This window comes from Cherax quadricarinatus, unplaced genomic scaffold, assembly GCF_038502225.1.
Source record: "Cherax quadricarinatus isolate ZL_2023a unplaced genomic scaffold, ASM3850222v1 Contig271, whole genome shotgun sequence".
Lineage (NCBI taxonomy): Eukaryota > Metazoa > Arthropoda > Malacostraca > Decapoda > Parastacidae > Cherax > Cherax quadricarinatus.
Window position 1 is genome coordinate 187994 of NW_027195297.1, and position 16991 is coordinate 204984.

Consider the following 16991-nt stretch of genomic DNA (forward strand, 5'->3'; position numbering starts at 1 on the left):
CAATTAAATCTGTTAATACAAGATAAAATTGAAATTAGCGGGTTAATTAACAAAAACATTATTTTCGTGGCGTCATACAACGCCTAGGGAATGGAAGGTTTCAGCGCTTAATAACGTAATATTAAAATGTCTTATAAATTATTATTATTTTTATTATTAATTTGGTGTGACATGTGTACTTATTTTGATTATTTAGGGAAGTACTTATTATCCAATTTTAAAATTGTTGTCAGGTGACGCACCGCCGCATCCAGTCCTTCCCTCACAACCGCCAAGATGGTAGGTACGGTCTCACTAGGTTTCTGATGAATATCTCTCTGTATCTTTGCATCCATTATGGTATACACGGTCGATATTATTTTTCTTGAAAGATCGACATGTCGGGTATCTTCCCGTGCATTGTTAATTTGCGTAATATTTATATTATTAGTGATAATTCAGCGTAAATGTGATAAATTTTTTGAAAGGGGTTGGGGGGGACGTGTTTACATGCTTGTGTATTGTTTAGGTCTTTTTTTTTTAATAATTCATATACTGCCAGGAATGTAAGTAAATTGTTCCAATATGGGTTTGTAATGGTTATTTTCTGTTTACTAGTACAGTACACACATCCACATAGTAAACCTATGACGGTTCGTTCAGACTATTAACTAGTCACTTGGGCTAGTTAATGGCACAGGCGACACTAAACACACTAAGCAGGTCCATCTTAAACCCACCCACACCTACTCTTGTACTTCTTAACCCCTTTCTAAAACTAAAAATTTCCTGCTTTAATAATGTTATTCTGGAGCTTATTCCACTCATCCACAGATGTTACCAAACCGGTGCTTTCCTAAATCCTTTTTTAGGGAATTGTATCTGTGCTCCAGTTTAGTGTGACTTTGTAAATGGTCCAAGTCGGACCGAAACGTCGTCGTAAGCTCCTCGCTTCTATGTGCGGGTTATTTGTGTAAGCCTAAATGCCTTCCACATCCATCCCCTTCCCCGGCGCTGTATAATCCTCCGGGTTTAACGCTTCCCCCTTGATTATAATAATAATAATCCTAAATCTTTTCTAAATCTAATCCAGCTTGAAGCCATTGCTGCAAGTCCTGTCTTCGTTAGATATTTTGAGTATATTATTTAGATCCCCTTTATTTGTCTTCTCTCTATACAAATTCAATGCCCTAGATCTATCTTTGTAGGAAAGATTTTGTCATCTTGTTTTCCAGTACATTATGGAAAACAGAACTACACACCAAAATCTGAGCCCTTACCAAGAATATATAAAGTATAACCATATGACTTGTTTATGCTAATTGATATGAAGCCAAGAATTCTATTAGCTTTATTGAAAATACTAATCTGTTGTCTTGGCTTATTGATTGTTATTTTTAGATTGTTAACCAGAGCTCCAAAAGATTTTGTATTCAGATTAAGGTTTGGCAGAATGGAAGTGATCTGATTGACATTCCCATGCTTTCAGTTGGTTTAGAATATTTCCTGCTGTTAAAGATGCATGTACTATATAACTGTAACAGAACTTGAATCTAAATTACAATGCTGGATTATGTTGTAACAAACCTGCCACCTGGCAGTATAACAGTGCAAGAGCACAAGTCAGTAGGCTATTGTAATACTTCTTTATTATGTTAGTGAAATGATAGGCATTATTTATAACCCTCAGAAAAGGCACCTGCATAACTATTGTGTTAGGTGTAACACCTGAAGGAAGAAAAATAAGAATCATTCCACTTAGATCAGTTATTGCTTGATTTGGAGAAGGATTTCTGACAAATCTAATACTTCAGTATTGTGAATTACTTTATAGGTTATATCATTCTCACTCTAGAATCTTTAAATACCTAGTATGGGTCAGTAGGCCTAATGCAGTGCTGTGCAACAAATATAAAATTGATTACTTTGATATTAACTTGTACTACTGTTCATACCAATAAGCAGGTTTTAAGGACCTGTAAGTACATGTCTTACATTGAGAAGGTTATGTATAGGTTATTTTATTGCAGTTTGCAGAGTTTTATCTGAGCTATAGGGATTAAAAAAAAATGACATTTTTTGATGTAGCCAAAAATGTTTCTCCCCCATATTAGGTAAACACAGTAGATATAATTGTGTAATATTTATGCATTGTTGAACTTGACTTGCTGATTTCTAAGACAATTTTTTTTTTTAGTCACTGGTGGTTCCGGAAAAGTTTCAGCATATCCTGCGTTTGATGAACACGAACATCGATGGCAGACGAAAGGTCATGTTTGCCATGACAGCCATCAAGGGTGTTGGCAGACGTTATTCCAATATAGTCTTGAAGAAGGCAGACATTGATCAGTCAAAACGTGCTGGAGAGATGACAGAAGAAGAGGTATGTTCAATTAATAATTAGCTCAGACTGTGAATATGGAACTTTAAGTTTACAATATGGTTTCGAAAGAAAATTTAGAAAGCATTCTTTCTTTGAAACATTGTTTGCATGTAATATTTCTGCTGTGTAGCTAAATCAATTTCACTGAAGAGGGCTTGTAGTTTTTTCTTGTTCATCTGTAAATACTTGGCAATTAGGCAGTTACATTGTCCATGTTACCATCCTCTTCCCTGCATTCCTATGAGTTAGTATATACGTATATTAGTTAAAGTACTGTATTAAACCTTCCCAACCATCTTTTACCAAGATAAGGTGAATCCAAAAAAATTACTGCAATTCACTGTCTCACTTCTGCCAGACATGTGCTTAAACCACAATTAAGATAACCTGAATGCAACAGTTGTTTTACCGACTACCAAGTAGTCAGTAAAAAGTTAAGTCCCTGAACCACTGGTGTGGTTTGAAAATACAGCAACTTTGCTGGATACCCATTCCATCCTCAAATGCCTCTTTATCCCATTAAAGTAGGAAATTTGGTGAAGATTCTGTAGTAAAATATAAAATAAGGAATCATGTATTTAGTTTTTGTAACATTTTAAGGACAATAGCATATTAAGTATTAGTGACAATAGCATGCAAGTACAGTGGAACCCCAAATTTTGGCCATAATCCATTCCAGAAGGTCGGCGTAAATCCAAAAAGGCTGAAAACCGAAGTAATATTTCCCATAATTTTTTTTTTTTTATATTTTATTTAAAAACTTTACAGCTTGATATTAAATTAAGATATAAAATGGATACAGTAGGATCCTCAATCCTACACAACATACACTAACCAATTATTAACAAGACATTGTAATTGACATAAGAGGTTACCCATATACACACAAAATTTTCCATATAACATACTATGATAAACAATATAAACTATAACTATATAAACATATATAAACATATATAAACTATATAAACTATATAAACTATAAACTATATACAACTTTCAGATTTGTATAGTTAACATACTATGACGGATATAAGACAAAGGTTCACAACCTTCACAGGAGATAATCAGAGTAATAACCTACATCACAATCTCAGTTAAAAACAATTGCATGCTTTTCCCAAAATTAGCCCCTATACAATAAGAAGTACCTAAGCACATACATACGTGCCTCACTACAATCTCTCTTTAATATGCATTGAAAAAAAAATCAATCAAATCCTAAATCAAAAATCAAATCCTAAGCCTCACACTTATACTAAATAAATATTAACAAATATTACTAAATATTAATACAGCCTCTTCCACCGGCTGAGCACATTATATAAAGTAAGAGACTAAACCATACTGTCCCATTACAAACTTTTAACGAGGCATTACAAATTTATGGAAGTCATTATTGTTCCATCTCGCAGCAACTGGATGAGCACATTATATAATGCTAAAATAAGACAGTACACTCGCTAAAAACCCACAACACTAAATACAAACATAATTTAAAAAAACCTCTCATTGCGATACAATTATCGCACATGAAATATGCCCAATAAAGGCTATAAACGCACACTCTACATAAGCCCTAAAGCTCTTCATGGTCTTAAAACTATAATCTTGACACCATTCACACTTAATACATGAAGGTCATGACGACCCTGACACATCAAACACAGAATTCTCCATTCGGTACTACGTAATTACTTGATATCACCTTTGCTTTCTGTGCCCACTTGCATGCTACATACACGTATGCCACTCATCTACACCTTCATATACCCACATACACCTTACTCACACCCCTCCCCAGGAGGCGACCCCGCTGTGTCCCCCTGAAAACCCCCTTCCCGTATGTAATCCCCTACTTCCCATAATTAATGTAAATACGATTAATCTGTTCCAGACACCCAAAAATATTAACAAAAAATACATTTTTTAAAGATTAACTATAGTTTTACATAGTGTCAAAACAATGAGAACTAAATAAAATGACTAATGAAATGGATAAATGAACATATAAAATCATTTGCCATTATTGAAGATTCTTGTTGGTGTATGGAAGATGGGTAGGAGAGGGAGGACTGATTATTATTTGGAAGGGGGATTCCCCCTCCATAAGGACTTCAGGTATCAAGTCCCTATCCAGGGTTACTTCCCTTTTCTTTTACTGGCACTAGGACCAACTTGAGTCACTGCACCCCTGTTGCACAAAAACTGTCCAGAGAGGTCTTTCTGGTGTGTCTAAGATTTGCCTGAAGTGGGACAAGTTTTTTTTCACTGAACATGTTGCAGATATGGCTTGTTTCAGCTTGGTCGGGGTGACATTTCTCCACTAAACTTTGCACCTCCCTCCACGTTGCTCAAATGTCCTTAATTGCTGAAGAAGGCACCTTCCCCCCCCTCTCCCTCCTCTGAACCAATTTCCTCGGCTATGGTCTGTTGCTGTTGCAGATGGTCTTGCAGCTCTTCAGTGGTTAGCTCTTCTCTGTGGTACTCTTCCACATCGCCATTTGCCTCCAACCCCGTGGACTTCCCCAGAGACAATAGATTCCACGACAGGCAGAGGGTCGACAGGGTCAGGGTCAGCCTCGAACCCTTCAAAAGCCTTGTTGAGGACACATTCTGGCCACAATTTTCTCTAAGCATAGTTCAAAGTCCTGGAAGTCACTCCCTGCCAAGCCTTACCTATAAGGCTTGTGTAGTGGAGGATATTGAAGTGATTCCTCCAGAACACACTTAAGGTCAGTTCAATGTCTGAGGTCACTTCAAAGTGACCTCAGACATTGCTGGTCTGTGGGCTGGATGAGAGGAGTGGTGTTAGGAGGCAAGAACTTCACTGTTATTAAACTTAACTCCATAGACAGTTAGTCTACCAAGTTCGGAGGATGAACAGGAGCATTGTCCAGTACGAGGAGGCACTTGAAGGGCAATTTTTCTTGGAGGTATTTTTTCACACGGGCCAAACACTTCATGGACCCAGTCAATGAAAATTAGCCTTGTGACCCATGCCTTATTAGCTTTCCATAACACACAATTTACTCTTGACGACATTGTTTTTCTTGAACACTGGGATTTTCAGAGTGATGCACCAGTGAAGGCTTCACTTTGAAATCCCCACTAGCATTACCTCAGAACAAAAGAGTAAGCCTATCCTTCACAGGTTTGTGTCCTGGCAGTGCCTTTACCTCTTGCATGATGTAGGTCCTCTGGCATTTTCTTCCAAAAGAGGCCTGTTTGTCACAGTTGAACAGGTGTTGGGGGACGAATCCTTCAGCCCCTACATACTCCTTGAATTCATGTACGAATTCTTCAGCAGCACGTTTGTCTGAACTTGCAGCCTCACCATGCCATAAGAACATAAGAAAGGAGGAACACTGCAGCAGGCCTGTTGACCCATACTTGGCAGGTCCTTCAAAAATCCAGCCCACTAACAGAATAAACGCTACCCAAGCACTAAGCTTTAATAATTCTATTTACTCACATTCAAGTCCCACTCAAATCCAACCTCTCTCACTCATGTATTTATCCAACCTAAATTTCAAACTACCCAAGGTTTTAGCTTCGACAAAACCTTGGGTAGTAATAATGTTGGTAGAATTACCGACAATATGTAAAGTAAAAGGACACAAGTGCAACTAATGTGACATTTTTATTGTGGCAACATCAATTGCACTTGTATTCTTTTACCTTGCATAACCTTGGGTAGCTCTAAAAAGAGAGTGGACAAATATAAGAGTGGGAGGAGCTGGGAATGATTGGTGTCGTGGGTACATAATATGTTAATATTTTTGGGTGTCTGAAACTGATTAATTGGATTTACATTATTTTTTATGGGAAATATTACTTCGGTTTTCAGCCAACCTTCTTGAAGATTAATTATGAAAACCAGGGGTCTACTGTATATATATGAATGTCAAGTACTCACAAGACTTCCTGCCAACTGATGACTCAATAATAGTTCAGGACTAAAAAAGTCACTTTCATTTCCAATTATATACTACACTAGACTTGAGTTGTTCCAGTATTGCCATTGTAACTTTTATTTTTCAATGAACACAGAGGAGTGGTTTACCTCAAAAGTTATCAAATTTTAAAGAATTCCTTCTCATAAAAATTAAACCTTATTTACACCCAACCAGCATTCCTCCTGAGAATACTTATTTTTCTATTTTACCATGTTTTACCAAGTACAGTACGTTTCCCTGGTATAGTCTTCAGTTCATTACCAAATAACTGAGAGCCTTTAACTAGTGAAAAAGTAAATCATTCTTTACTATTTGTCTTCAGGTTATGCTGTCAAACCTGAAGAGCTACAGAGTTTATTTAAAGATAAAAAAAAAAAGTGTATAATGTACTAGGTGCATGCCATGCAAAAGCCTGCTTATCACTTTATTCCTTGTACACTGACAGAGGGTAGTCAAGTGAGGTTTGTCATCCAAAGAATCAAGAAATAATTTGTCAGTTCACTTACCTGCTTAAGCCCGAGTCAAAAACCTGTTACTAAAATTCATTTACCCCCATGATGAGGATCTTGTATATGATTAATGTAGATTATACATGGACTTTCAGACAATTAAAGTCAGAAAAATCCCATATCGTATAAAATACCGACACAATGGAAATATAAACACACATGCAGTATAATGTGATCCTTTATTGACAACGTTTCACCCACACAGTGGGCTTTTTCAAGTCACACACAGATCTCAGTTAAAGGTGGTTATTTTTGTGTGGAAGGGGGAACCAAACTTTGGCATCACTAACTTACATACACCTGAACATTATTTGGCATTTGTTTATTTAATGTTTAATAATTAATATTTGCTGTAAGGACTGTTATTATCACAAGGCTGCCTGTTATACCCTCCCAGACTTTTACCAATAAAATTCTAAATGTAAATGGAAACTAATTTTACCAATGCATGGCATAACTAAATTTCAGCCTCATCCCCTTAAATTATTATAATTGCTTGTTCCCATAAATACAAACTCCTTTACTGATATGCAACTTCAGGCTAAAAGTAGAATGATATCCCCAGCAGTACACTTGGATCTTTGAAGGAAATTATATAAGACGTGCTGTTTCTTCTGATTAACTAAGACTGTAATCTAACAGAGAATAAATGTGCTGTCTTAAATTCCTTTAACCATATTAAGATACGAATGCATTTCAGTCGCTGAAGATAGGGACAATTCAATGTGGCCACCCCTCAGTTCTAGAAGGAACAAGCCCAACATTGGTACAAAAAAATGATATGAAATCTAAGACTACCTCATGTCTGCCCAACAGCGTAAACACACATAAATGCCATACAACACTGTGTATGCCACTACGCTTCTTAAATCTGTCAAACCAACCTTTGCTGGCCTTGTATTCACTAACAGCAGCACTTGTTCCAGGCATGTTATTCATGAGATCTGTATGCAACTGCCTTGCCTTTTTACAAATGATCAACTCTACAAAACTATCTCCCACTAACTGTTTATCATTGATCCATACCAACAGTAACTTTCCCACATCTTAGATTGTTTGTGATATTTGTTTCACAACATTAGCTTCCTTGATCTCTGCTTTCTTTGCCAGGATGGAAGTGATTGTTGATTTGGATTTGCCATACATCCTGGCAAGCTTGAGTGCACACACACCACTTTCATACTTTGCTGCAATTTCTTTCTTGAATTCTATTGTTTCTCACTTTCTTTACCAAAGGGCTGGCACTAGGAACTTTCTTTGGGCCCATGGTGGCTTATTTTGCAGTCACACTCGAACAACCACAAAAAATGATGGGATGTAACGAAATGTTTGGATGAATGCACAGTGTGTTGCTCACTCGTCAAGACACACAGCCAGACACACACGCGCGGCATGGAGGGCGGACACGTCCAGTATGGCCAATTTCCAAGTTGCCGGCCAAAATCCAGGATAGAATTTCGGCCAAAAAAGCTGCCGAAATCCAATTTGGCCAATATCCACACCGGCTGATGTCCGGGGGGGGGTCCACTGTATTAGTCAATAGTAATTATGATAACCTTCTTCAAAGGCACCTGCACATTGTGTGTTAGGTGTATTATCTGAAGGTAGAGGAAGAGAAAACTTTCCACCCGAATTAGTTCTTACTAGATTCGGACTTAAAGTTTTGACATTGTCACACAATTTTTTTTTTTTTTTTACCCTGGCTTTCCAACTATAGACCTGAAAAAGTTCCAGTTGGCCTTTTATGGCAGGGTAGAGGCAAACTAGTACCTAGTTAGGCATTCTTTCTTTGCTCTTGTATATTTCATTTTTATCTATTCCCTAGTTTGTATACTGAAGGAACTATCCAACATAAGTTGCAAAGTATTTTTACTATTAATGAAGTCTCATTTTATGCAAGCTTATTATAATCATGTGTGCCTTTGTTCAGTAGAGCACTCAATATGTAGTTTTAATGACTGTAACCTTGTTTGTTACAGGCCTTACAACCCCTGCTTCAAATATTTTTGGCACGTTCTTGCAGTTAGTGCTAACTGAAATTACTCAAATGGACTTTAAATTGCATGTATTGTATTTGCAGGTTTTGGTTATCCACTGTTAGTACTTATGGGCAACATGCATATAAATTTAATTTTCAAAGGACTTTCTGGTGGTATCATTTTTAGAAAATAACCGTTTTTTACAATTTGGTTCAACTCTTGCTCGCTGGGTTTCTTATTTCCAAATCTGTTTCGGTCACTTTCTCAACATTAACCAGATTAGTGATATATTAATGTTGGAAACTTCATAAACCTAAAACTGAAATAATTTATGCAGTCATAATTTTGTATTTGCGGGCTTCAGTTTTGTGGGGACTTCGAGAAATGTGGATTTGTTCAAGACTGTAAGTTGACTCTTGCAGTTGTGTGTGTGTGGGGGCTGGGGGGGGGGGAGGGTCCAAATTTTGGAATATACAATATTGTGAAAATGCAGAATACAAATTGAAAAATATGGCAAAATTTGGGGGTTATATTAAAATTGTCTCCAGTGTTCACGTAAAATTTTTAGCAAATGGGGTTAGGGGGAGGCTATGCACAAAAAACTGCAGGGTTGAAGTTAGGTATAAATATCCAGCTATGCTTTCTAGCAGTCCTACCTTTATGAAGTTGTGTAATGAAAGTTTCATGCAATATGGTTATGGAAAAAAATAAACTTTGCATCTTAAGCTAATCACTGACCAGGGTAGGGAGTATCTGCTTCTACATATACCTAACAGGCTAATTAACCCTTTGACTGTCACAACCCCCAAATCCTGAGATGTCTCCTGGTGCTGCAAAATATTTTGTAAAAAAAAAATTTTTTTCTTACAAAATGATAATCTTTTCCCAATGGTAATGACACCAAAAGTATGAAATTTGATGGAAAACTTCCGGAATTGCGCTCTCGCAAAGTTAGCGACCTCGGCAATATTTACGAAGTGGCTATTTTGCCCACTTTGAGCCCAATTTTCGGCTAATTCCGTTGTTCCAGTCGACCAAAGTCATAGCTATTTCTTTAAAACTCCATTTGTTGTAATGATTGAGAACAAGAAACTGCCCATTACTGCAATATTGTAATAATTGTATAAATAATGTCAACCCATTCATGACTGCATATTAAGAATGGCTAGTTGGACATTTATTGGACAATGTCATTTGTTTACTCTTGAACAGCGGCAAAAATCAAACTTTCCCCTACTTTGAGCTCAGTTTCAAGGTCCTTTTCATAATAAAAACCCAGCAGAATCACTTCCATTTGTTTTCCATTCTGAGATGTGACTACGAAAATGAGAATATAACCATAAAAACTATACGAAAATAACCTCAAAGTTGGCATTTCAATCCAAAAACACGGTCTGAATTTTTTGTTTTCGTTATGCACTGCTTGCTGCAGGGTTTTTTGTTTTTTTTTTACTGTGCACACTGACACCACCACACCCATTCACTCACATGTGGGCCTACCAGCTTTCTCCCACTTGATTTAAAGCCGCTAAAATTTTTGAGTATATTTACACGTCAAACACACTGGCTCATAAGACTTGTATATATAACCGAAACAGTCAAAGGGTTAAGTGAAAGTTGACATTGATATTCTTCCTTAAGGACAGTAATATGTTTTTTAAAGAAGTAGGTCTCTACTTTTCTCCAGTGTCTCTTAGTCATTCTTTCCTCTTATTTTTTTTATTTTTTTTTTCTTGTTTTTGATTGTCATATTTTGCAGGTCGAGAAGATCGTAACAATCATGAGCAACCCTCGTCAGTACAAGATTCCTGACTGGTTTCTTAACAGACAGAAGGATATCAAAGATGGCAAATACAGTCAAGTAAGTAATTCTTCAATGCAGCATATACTAACAAAAATGGTCATGGAAAAGAGGCTTATATTATAATTTGGCCACTACTTCAGTACCCCATGGCACATTCTAGTTATCTTGGGTTTACCATTTTGGGAACCTTTGTATAGTTAATGTGCTAAGAGCAATGGAAATGATCTTGCACTCTATCTGAACTTGTACAGGTAAGGGTTTCAAATCTTTCCAATACGAGTCTTGCTTTTCACAAGTTTTTAATGTAAGGAATGTAAGTTTTGGTGGTTTTTAAAGTTAACCAAGATAGTCTTTGCATTTAATTGAAATAGTTCAAAGGTAAGAGACAAGGAAGGTTTTCTGGTTCCTCAGAACAAGGGTGTGGCAGAAGGTGTAATAAATTGTGGAGAGCACAGTATAAAGTTTAGAGAATTGTTGCAATGAGAAATACAAAAGCAGGTCAGAGATGTAGGCCTGTTTGAAAGACATGTTTTGTTGGTCAGAATTGGAAAAAACAAATGATAATGGTACTGGGTATTAAAGGAGGAATAAAAACCCTAGTGATTATCCTTTTGTATAAACTGTCAGCAGTGACTGAGTTCACAGAACAGTTAAGGAAAATATGTGTGGTTAACCAGTTAGAATGGTAAGTTATGTTCCTGAAAACTGCATAATCGGTGTAAAATGAATTGTAGAGCATTTTGGAAAAATAGGGTTATGTTCCTTAGTTTCTAAATTTAGTAATTTTCTAAACTTGTGTATTGTATTGACCGTAAGGTGCATAAAAGGTCTCGCATCTTTACTAACGACTGAGGCGTCATTATTCTGTTCCACTTGTTGCAACTGCATGGATGTTATAAAGGAGGGATTCATGTTCGGGTGGGGGGGTTATGGTGTACATGGGATGCATTAAGCATGGAAGCAACCAAATATGCTGTATACAAGATGGGGAAGTGAGGAAATAGATGATACAGGTGAGTGAAACAAGAGGCAGAATGACATAAATAGAAGAGAAGGATGTGTGTGTAGTTGCAAGCACAGGCGAGATGGAAGCACGTATGCAGAATAGTATAAGTGTGGTAACATATGCAGTGAGACTGAAATGAGTAAGCATAGAAACAGGTTAGGGGAATTAGTTGCAAAGCAACTTTAGTAAATCCAAGTCATGGATGCAAAAATAGCACATGAGTGTCTTGGAGAGATAGGCAACAACATAGTGAGGCACTTGAAATATGCTCATGGTATGATACAGACCAAAGAGGAAATGTACCAGACAAAGGTGAAGCTGCAGCAGGAAATTTTTAAGAGGGGAGTTGTAAATATTATACCATGGGTATTTGCATATGTTGGAAGTTAGTCATGCAGCAAAATCTTTTCCAATATGCTAAGAATGACTGCTATGGTAAGAAAAGACATTTCAGGCACTAAAGCAACATTTCCTCTATTTATTAATTATATTAAGCCCCTCCTATATTATATTTGCCATTCATTTTGAATTCAACACAAAAAATTCTAATTGTAAAATGTAACTTATCACTGGTGCTTTTATGCCACTATTGCCAAATAATTTTTTCTCCAACTTCAATACACCATAAAAGTGTAAGTTTTTATCAGATTCCACTCATTTTCTTATTAGATTCAGATTTTTTTTTTTTTTTTTTTTTATCACACTGGCCGATTCCCACCAAGGCAGGGTGGCCCGAAAAAGAAAAACTTTCACCATCATTCACTCCATCACTGTCTTGCCAGAAGGGTGCTTTACAGTACAGTTTTTAAACTGCAACATTAACACCCCTCCTTCAGAGTGCAGGCACTGTACTTCCCATCTCCAGGACTCGAGTCCGGCCTGCCGGTTTCCCTGAACCCCTTCATAAATGTTACTTTGCTCACACTCCAACAGCACGTCAAGTATTAAAAACCATTCGTCTCCATTCACTCCTATCAAACACGCTCACGCACGCCTGCTGGAAGTCCAAGCCCCTCGCACACAAAACCTCCTTTACCCCCTCCCTCCAACCTTTCCTAGGCAGACCCCTACCCCGCCTTCCTTCCACTACAGACTGATACACTCTTGAAGTCATTCTGTTTCGCTCCATTCTCTCTACATGTCCGAACCACCTCAACAACCCTTCCTCAGCCCTCTGGACAACAGTTTTGGTAATCCCACACCTCTTATGTTTATTTTCCACTTTGAAGTTTGTCTCACACAAAAAAAAATAGAAGATTTACCGTTATGCAGACTACTGCATTATTGTAAAAATGGTATACGTACATAATATCGGCGCATTTGTGGAAACGTATTAAACCCACCAATTGACGTGTATTGGACACACAACTTGGTTTGTTTACTCTTGAACATTGGCAAAAATTGAACATTTCTGCTACTTTGAGCTCAATTTCAAGGTACAGTGGACCCCCGGTTAACGATATTTTTTCACTCCAGAAGCATGTTCAGGTGCCAGTACTGACCGAATTTGTTCCCATAAGGAATATTGTAAAGTAGATTAGTCCATTTCAGACCCCCAAACATACACGTACAAACGCACTTACATAAATACACTTACATAATTGGTCGCATTCGGAGGTGATCGTTATGCGGGGGTCCACTGTACTTTTATTCCATAAACCATTCAAAATCGTCTCTAGTTCTGTAATACAGCTTCCATTCTATCAAATGAGACAAAGAAAACTAGAATACAACCATAAATACCACACGAAAATATACCATGGTCACTGTTTTAAACAAAAAAAAAAAAGGTTGGATTTTTTTCTCGTGTTCTGCATGCTGCAGGATTTTATTGTACTGCGCACGCACACTAAGCACTTGGACCCATTCTCTCATATGTAGGCCTACCAGCTTTCTCCCACAGGATTGGAAGGCACTAGAATTTTGGCGTAATATTAGGGGACAGACACTGGCTTGCAAGCCGTAGTATTACAGGACCAACAGTGGAAGGGTTAAAGGAACATTGGCCTCTGATGGTTGATGATTTTGAAGTATCTTGGTGTAGGTTTAAGAATGTTCTCGGTCTAGACTTGCAATAGTACTTTTAGTATTTGATGGGAGGTGGAATGAAAAGTAGTTAAAAAAAAAATTTCCATTTTAAAACAAAAATGAAGCTTAGATGGAGTTAGGAGGAGAGGAGTGAGGTGCTGTGTAAAGTGATTAGCAGATATAAGGTGACCTTGGACTAAATGGAATTCATATCCATTGCAAGCCAGTCATAAAATTAGCAGACAATGCCTGCAAGCTATAAAATTGGCTTGCAATGGGTTTGAATTTTCATTACATAATTGTTTAGTCATGTTAATATATAAATGTCAGTAATAAGGCAAAAAGAGGTAAGGGCTAACGTTAGGGAATGGCTAGTATACAGATATACTAAATGTGTTGCATTTGGAGGGGTAAAACAAGAGGGAAATGTACCCAAGGAAAGTGAAAGAAATATAAAGGGAAAATGTTTTTGAGTGTGAGGTAGTGATTGATGTGATGCAGCAAAACAAGTGAAGAGTACTTTATTCCTGTAATGTCATCTTATCAATTTGGTCTGTTGATTTCCAAGTTCTTGTACACATGTTAAAACTTGAGCCTCAGCTGCTCACATCTTCAGATAGTATTCTGCAAATGTTATGACTTGTTTTACATCTGGTTCTTTAACCTAAATCATGCATATATTTCTGCTGGATATTTAAATCTTTTATTCTTAGAGAAATGTAAACAGTTTGAGTACTACTGATAGATAAATTGATCAAACTGAAGATCTGGTCTGTTTCAGGCTACCTGGTGTAGTGAATCTCATAACGAATACAGATTTTTTGTACTAAGTTTTTTTTTTCTTTTAGGTAATGTCCAATAACCTTGAGACCAAACTGCGTGAGGATCTTGAGCGCATGAAGAAAATCCGTGCTCATCGTGGTCTGCGTCATTTCTGGGGTCTTCGTGTGAGAGGTCAGCACACGAAGACCACTGGCCGTCGTGGTCGCACCGTTGGTGTATCAAAGAAGAAGTAAAAAAGATTTAATACTGGTATTGAACTGATTTTTTTTGTATCCATTTTGAGTAAATGGTTTGCTTTCGTTTCCATAGCTATTTGATGTATAGCATTTGATTGTTGTATCCCTTATAAAAGGATACTTCATGTTTGCCTAATTTTTTAAATAACTGCTTCTAAGCTCTTAGCTGACCCATTCAAAAAAAAAAAAAAAAAAAAAACCTTAAGTCTAAAATAAACACTAGACATTCCAAGCACAAAACATTTTCTGTTCATCAGTCATGTCCCCCAGCTTCTCCGATGTTAAGGAAGGATGTGGGTAATTTTCCGCGCGCGCTCAACCAAAAATTGAAAAATTATGGAAATTGAGTTATATATACCGAAAAATAGCTTAACTCTTTGGCAACACAATGGTACAAGAATCAATGTTCTAAGACGTTTCTACAAGAAATTAGTCATTTATATCAGGTATGGTAACGGCGATGTAGGTAGCGCGTCTGTTCTCAACCCATGTATTTTTTGGAATTTTTTCCTTGTTTTTTATTGCTTTTTCTTTGCATTATTCTTTCTAATATAATAATTGATTATTTGGCATCATATAAGAGTAGGTGGAGCTTATCAGTAGAGTGCCAGCCAATCGGGAGCCATCTGAGAACACTCGGCAGTACTCCCCCTCCAGATGGTGCCAGGTGAAATCACTTATTACGTTTATATCAACTATACGGCTTATTTGTCTATCAAATTGATCTAATATAATATAAAACTATAAATAACAAACAAACATGTTATATACTCTAGACTGAATAAAATAGGCCATAATATGGAGTGTCCACCAGCAATATTTCGATATTTAATAAATGAGTTACTCCTCGTCTCCTTGTTGTATTGTTTGGTCTGTGAGTGATAGAAAACGGTATTTTGAAGAGGATAACTGCACTAGAACATCAGTTTACTTTGAAAACCACTGAAACAAATGCGATTTTCGCGAAAAAAAATTTTTTTGGAGACGGCGTTCCAGGCCTATATCTCGGAGGTAACTTTTTCACTTATTTCGCTAAAGTACACCATTATTAGTGATTGTATTGAAATGATTTTCACTGACAATATAAAAGTGTGTGTGAATATTTGCTGATTCTTTTTTTGGAATTATCAAATATTTTTGATTTTGTGGGAGGTAAAAGGCAGATATTTTGGTGAATGCCAAAAAGTCTATCAAATGTATTTTTTTTTCCATGATAATAAGATATATTAGATGAAACATGTGCATCCAAAATTCGTGTCAGATGTATTCTAACGGTTGGGATTGTCGGAAGTGCCACTCGAAGTGCCATTTTGTCATGCCTTGCTGCCATATATGAAAAGTCATTAAATATTTTTTTTCTGTTTGTTGGCCAATCATACTGAAACTTTGTCACATTCTTCTACATATGAACCTCTAATTGTACACCAAAAATAAAAAAAATTGGTTGAAAAATAAGAGTAGGCCAAAATTTGGAGTCGGCACCTTAACACTTTCTTTCCATTTTGAATCTTGCCATAAAATTGGATTTGCCCTATTTCTCTGGTAATAAAATATAACCAGGAATGATTGGTCATGGTTACAGCATTCCAATATTTTAACCTGGCCTATTAAAAACCCATAAAACTTACTGGAGAATGTAGTAGGACCTTACTCATCCTCTGGAAAACCTGAAAAAAGAAGTTTCCTCTACTTTCAGCCCAGTATCAGTAGCATATCTTCCATTCTTCCTTCAAAGCCATGTGTGCCGTAAGAGGCGACTAAAATGCTGGAAGAGAGGGGCTAGTAACCCCTTCTCTATATATACTCTCCTTCAAGAGGGGCTTCTTGGCATGGTGAAGAGGCTCTTGGTCTGAGGAATTAGACCTTTTTGTCTCCTAACTCAAGACTGAACCTAATTACCCCCTAAATCCTCCCCCCCCCCTATCCAATCCTCCCCATCCTCCCTTTTTCCCTCTGCTGTGTCTCTTCATCCCTCCCCTATTCCCTTCCTTTTTGTAGCCTTTGGGATCGTTCACACAGGCACTCTAGTTTCTAGGTAGGGGAAGGGTACCAGGGCCCATCCCATTCCATTCCATTGAGGTCCTTGGCGGTGGTGTAGTTTGCCGTGGAATCTGGATCACCTGGGGATGTCCCGATCCCTGTCCGGTCTCCCGGGAGGTGGCTTTGGGTGTCTTTCGGGTGACTGGTGTATCACTGGAGGCTACCTTTCGGATTCCAGGGGGTGGTGGACTAAGGAGGTATGGGGTGGGTGTCCGGCCGCCCTCTTTTTACCAGTGAGGTGGCTCGGCGGATGTGAGGTTGCTATTCTGGATTGCTGGTTTACTG

At 37.4% G+C, this 16991-nt stretch overlaps 1 protein-coding gene across 2 annotated transcripts; it reads left to right on the forward strand.

The window, feature by feature from the left end:
* The first annotated feature begins 223 nt into the window (after positions 1–223).
* RpS18 (ribosomal protein S18) lies at positions 224–14682 on the forward strand. Of its 2 annotated transcripts, none has more exons than XM_053777186.2 (4): positions 224–279; positions 2177–2362; positions 10569–10670; positions 14496–14682. In XM_053777186.2, exons 1-4 carry the CDS (start codon positions 277–279, stop codon positions 14661–14663), a joined length of 459 nt encoding a protein of 152 aa, XP_053633161.1. In that variant the 5' UTR covers positions 224–276; the 3' UTR covers positions 14664–14682. The 2 variants fall into 2 exon arrangements, with proteins under 2 accessions (XP_053633161.1, XP_053633162.1); XM_053777187.2 differs by lacking the exon at positions 224–279 and adding an exon at positions 315–339.
* The last annotated feature ends 2309 nt before the right edge of the window (positions 14683–16991 follow it).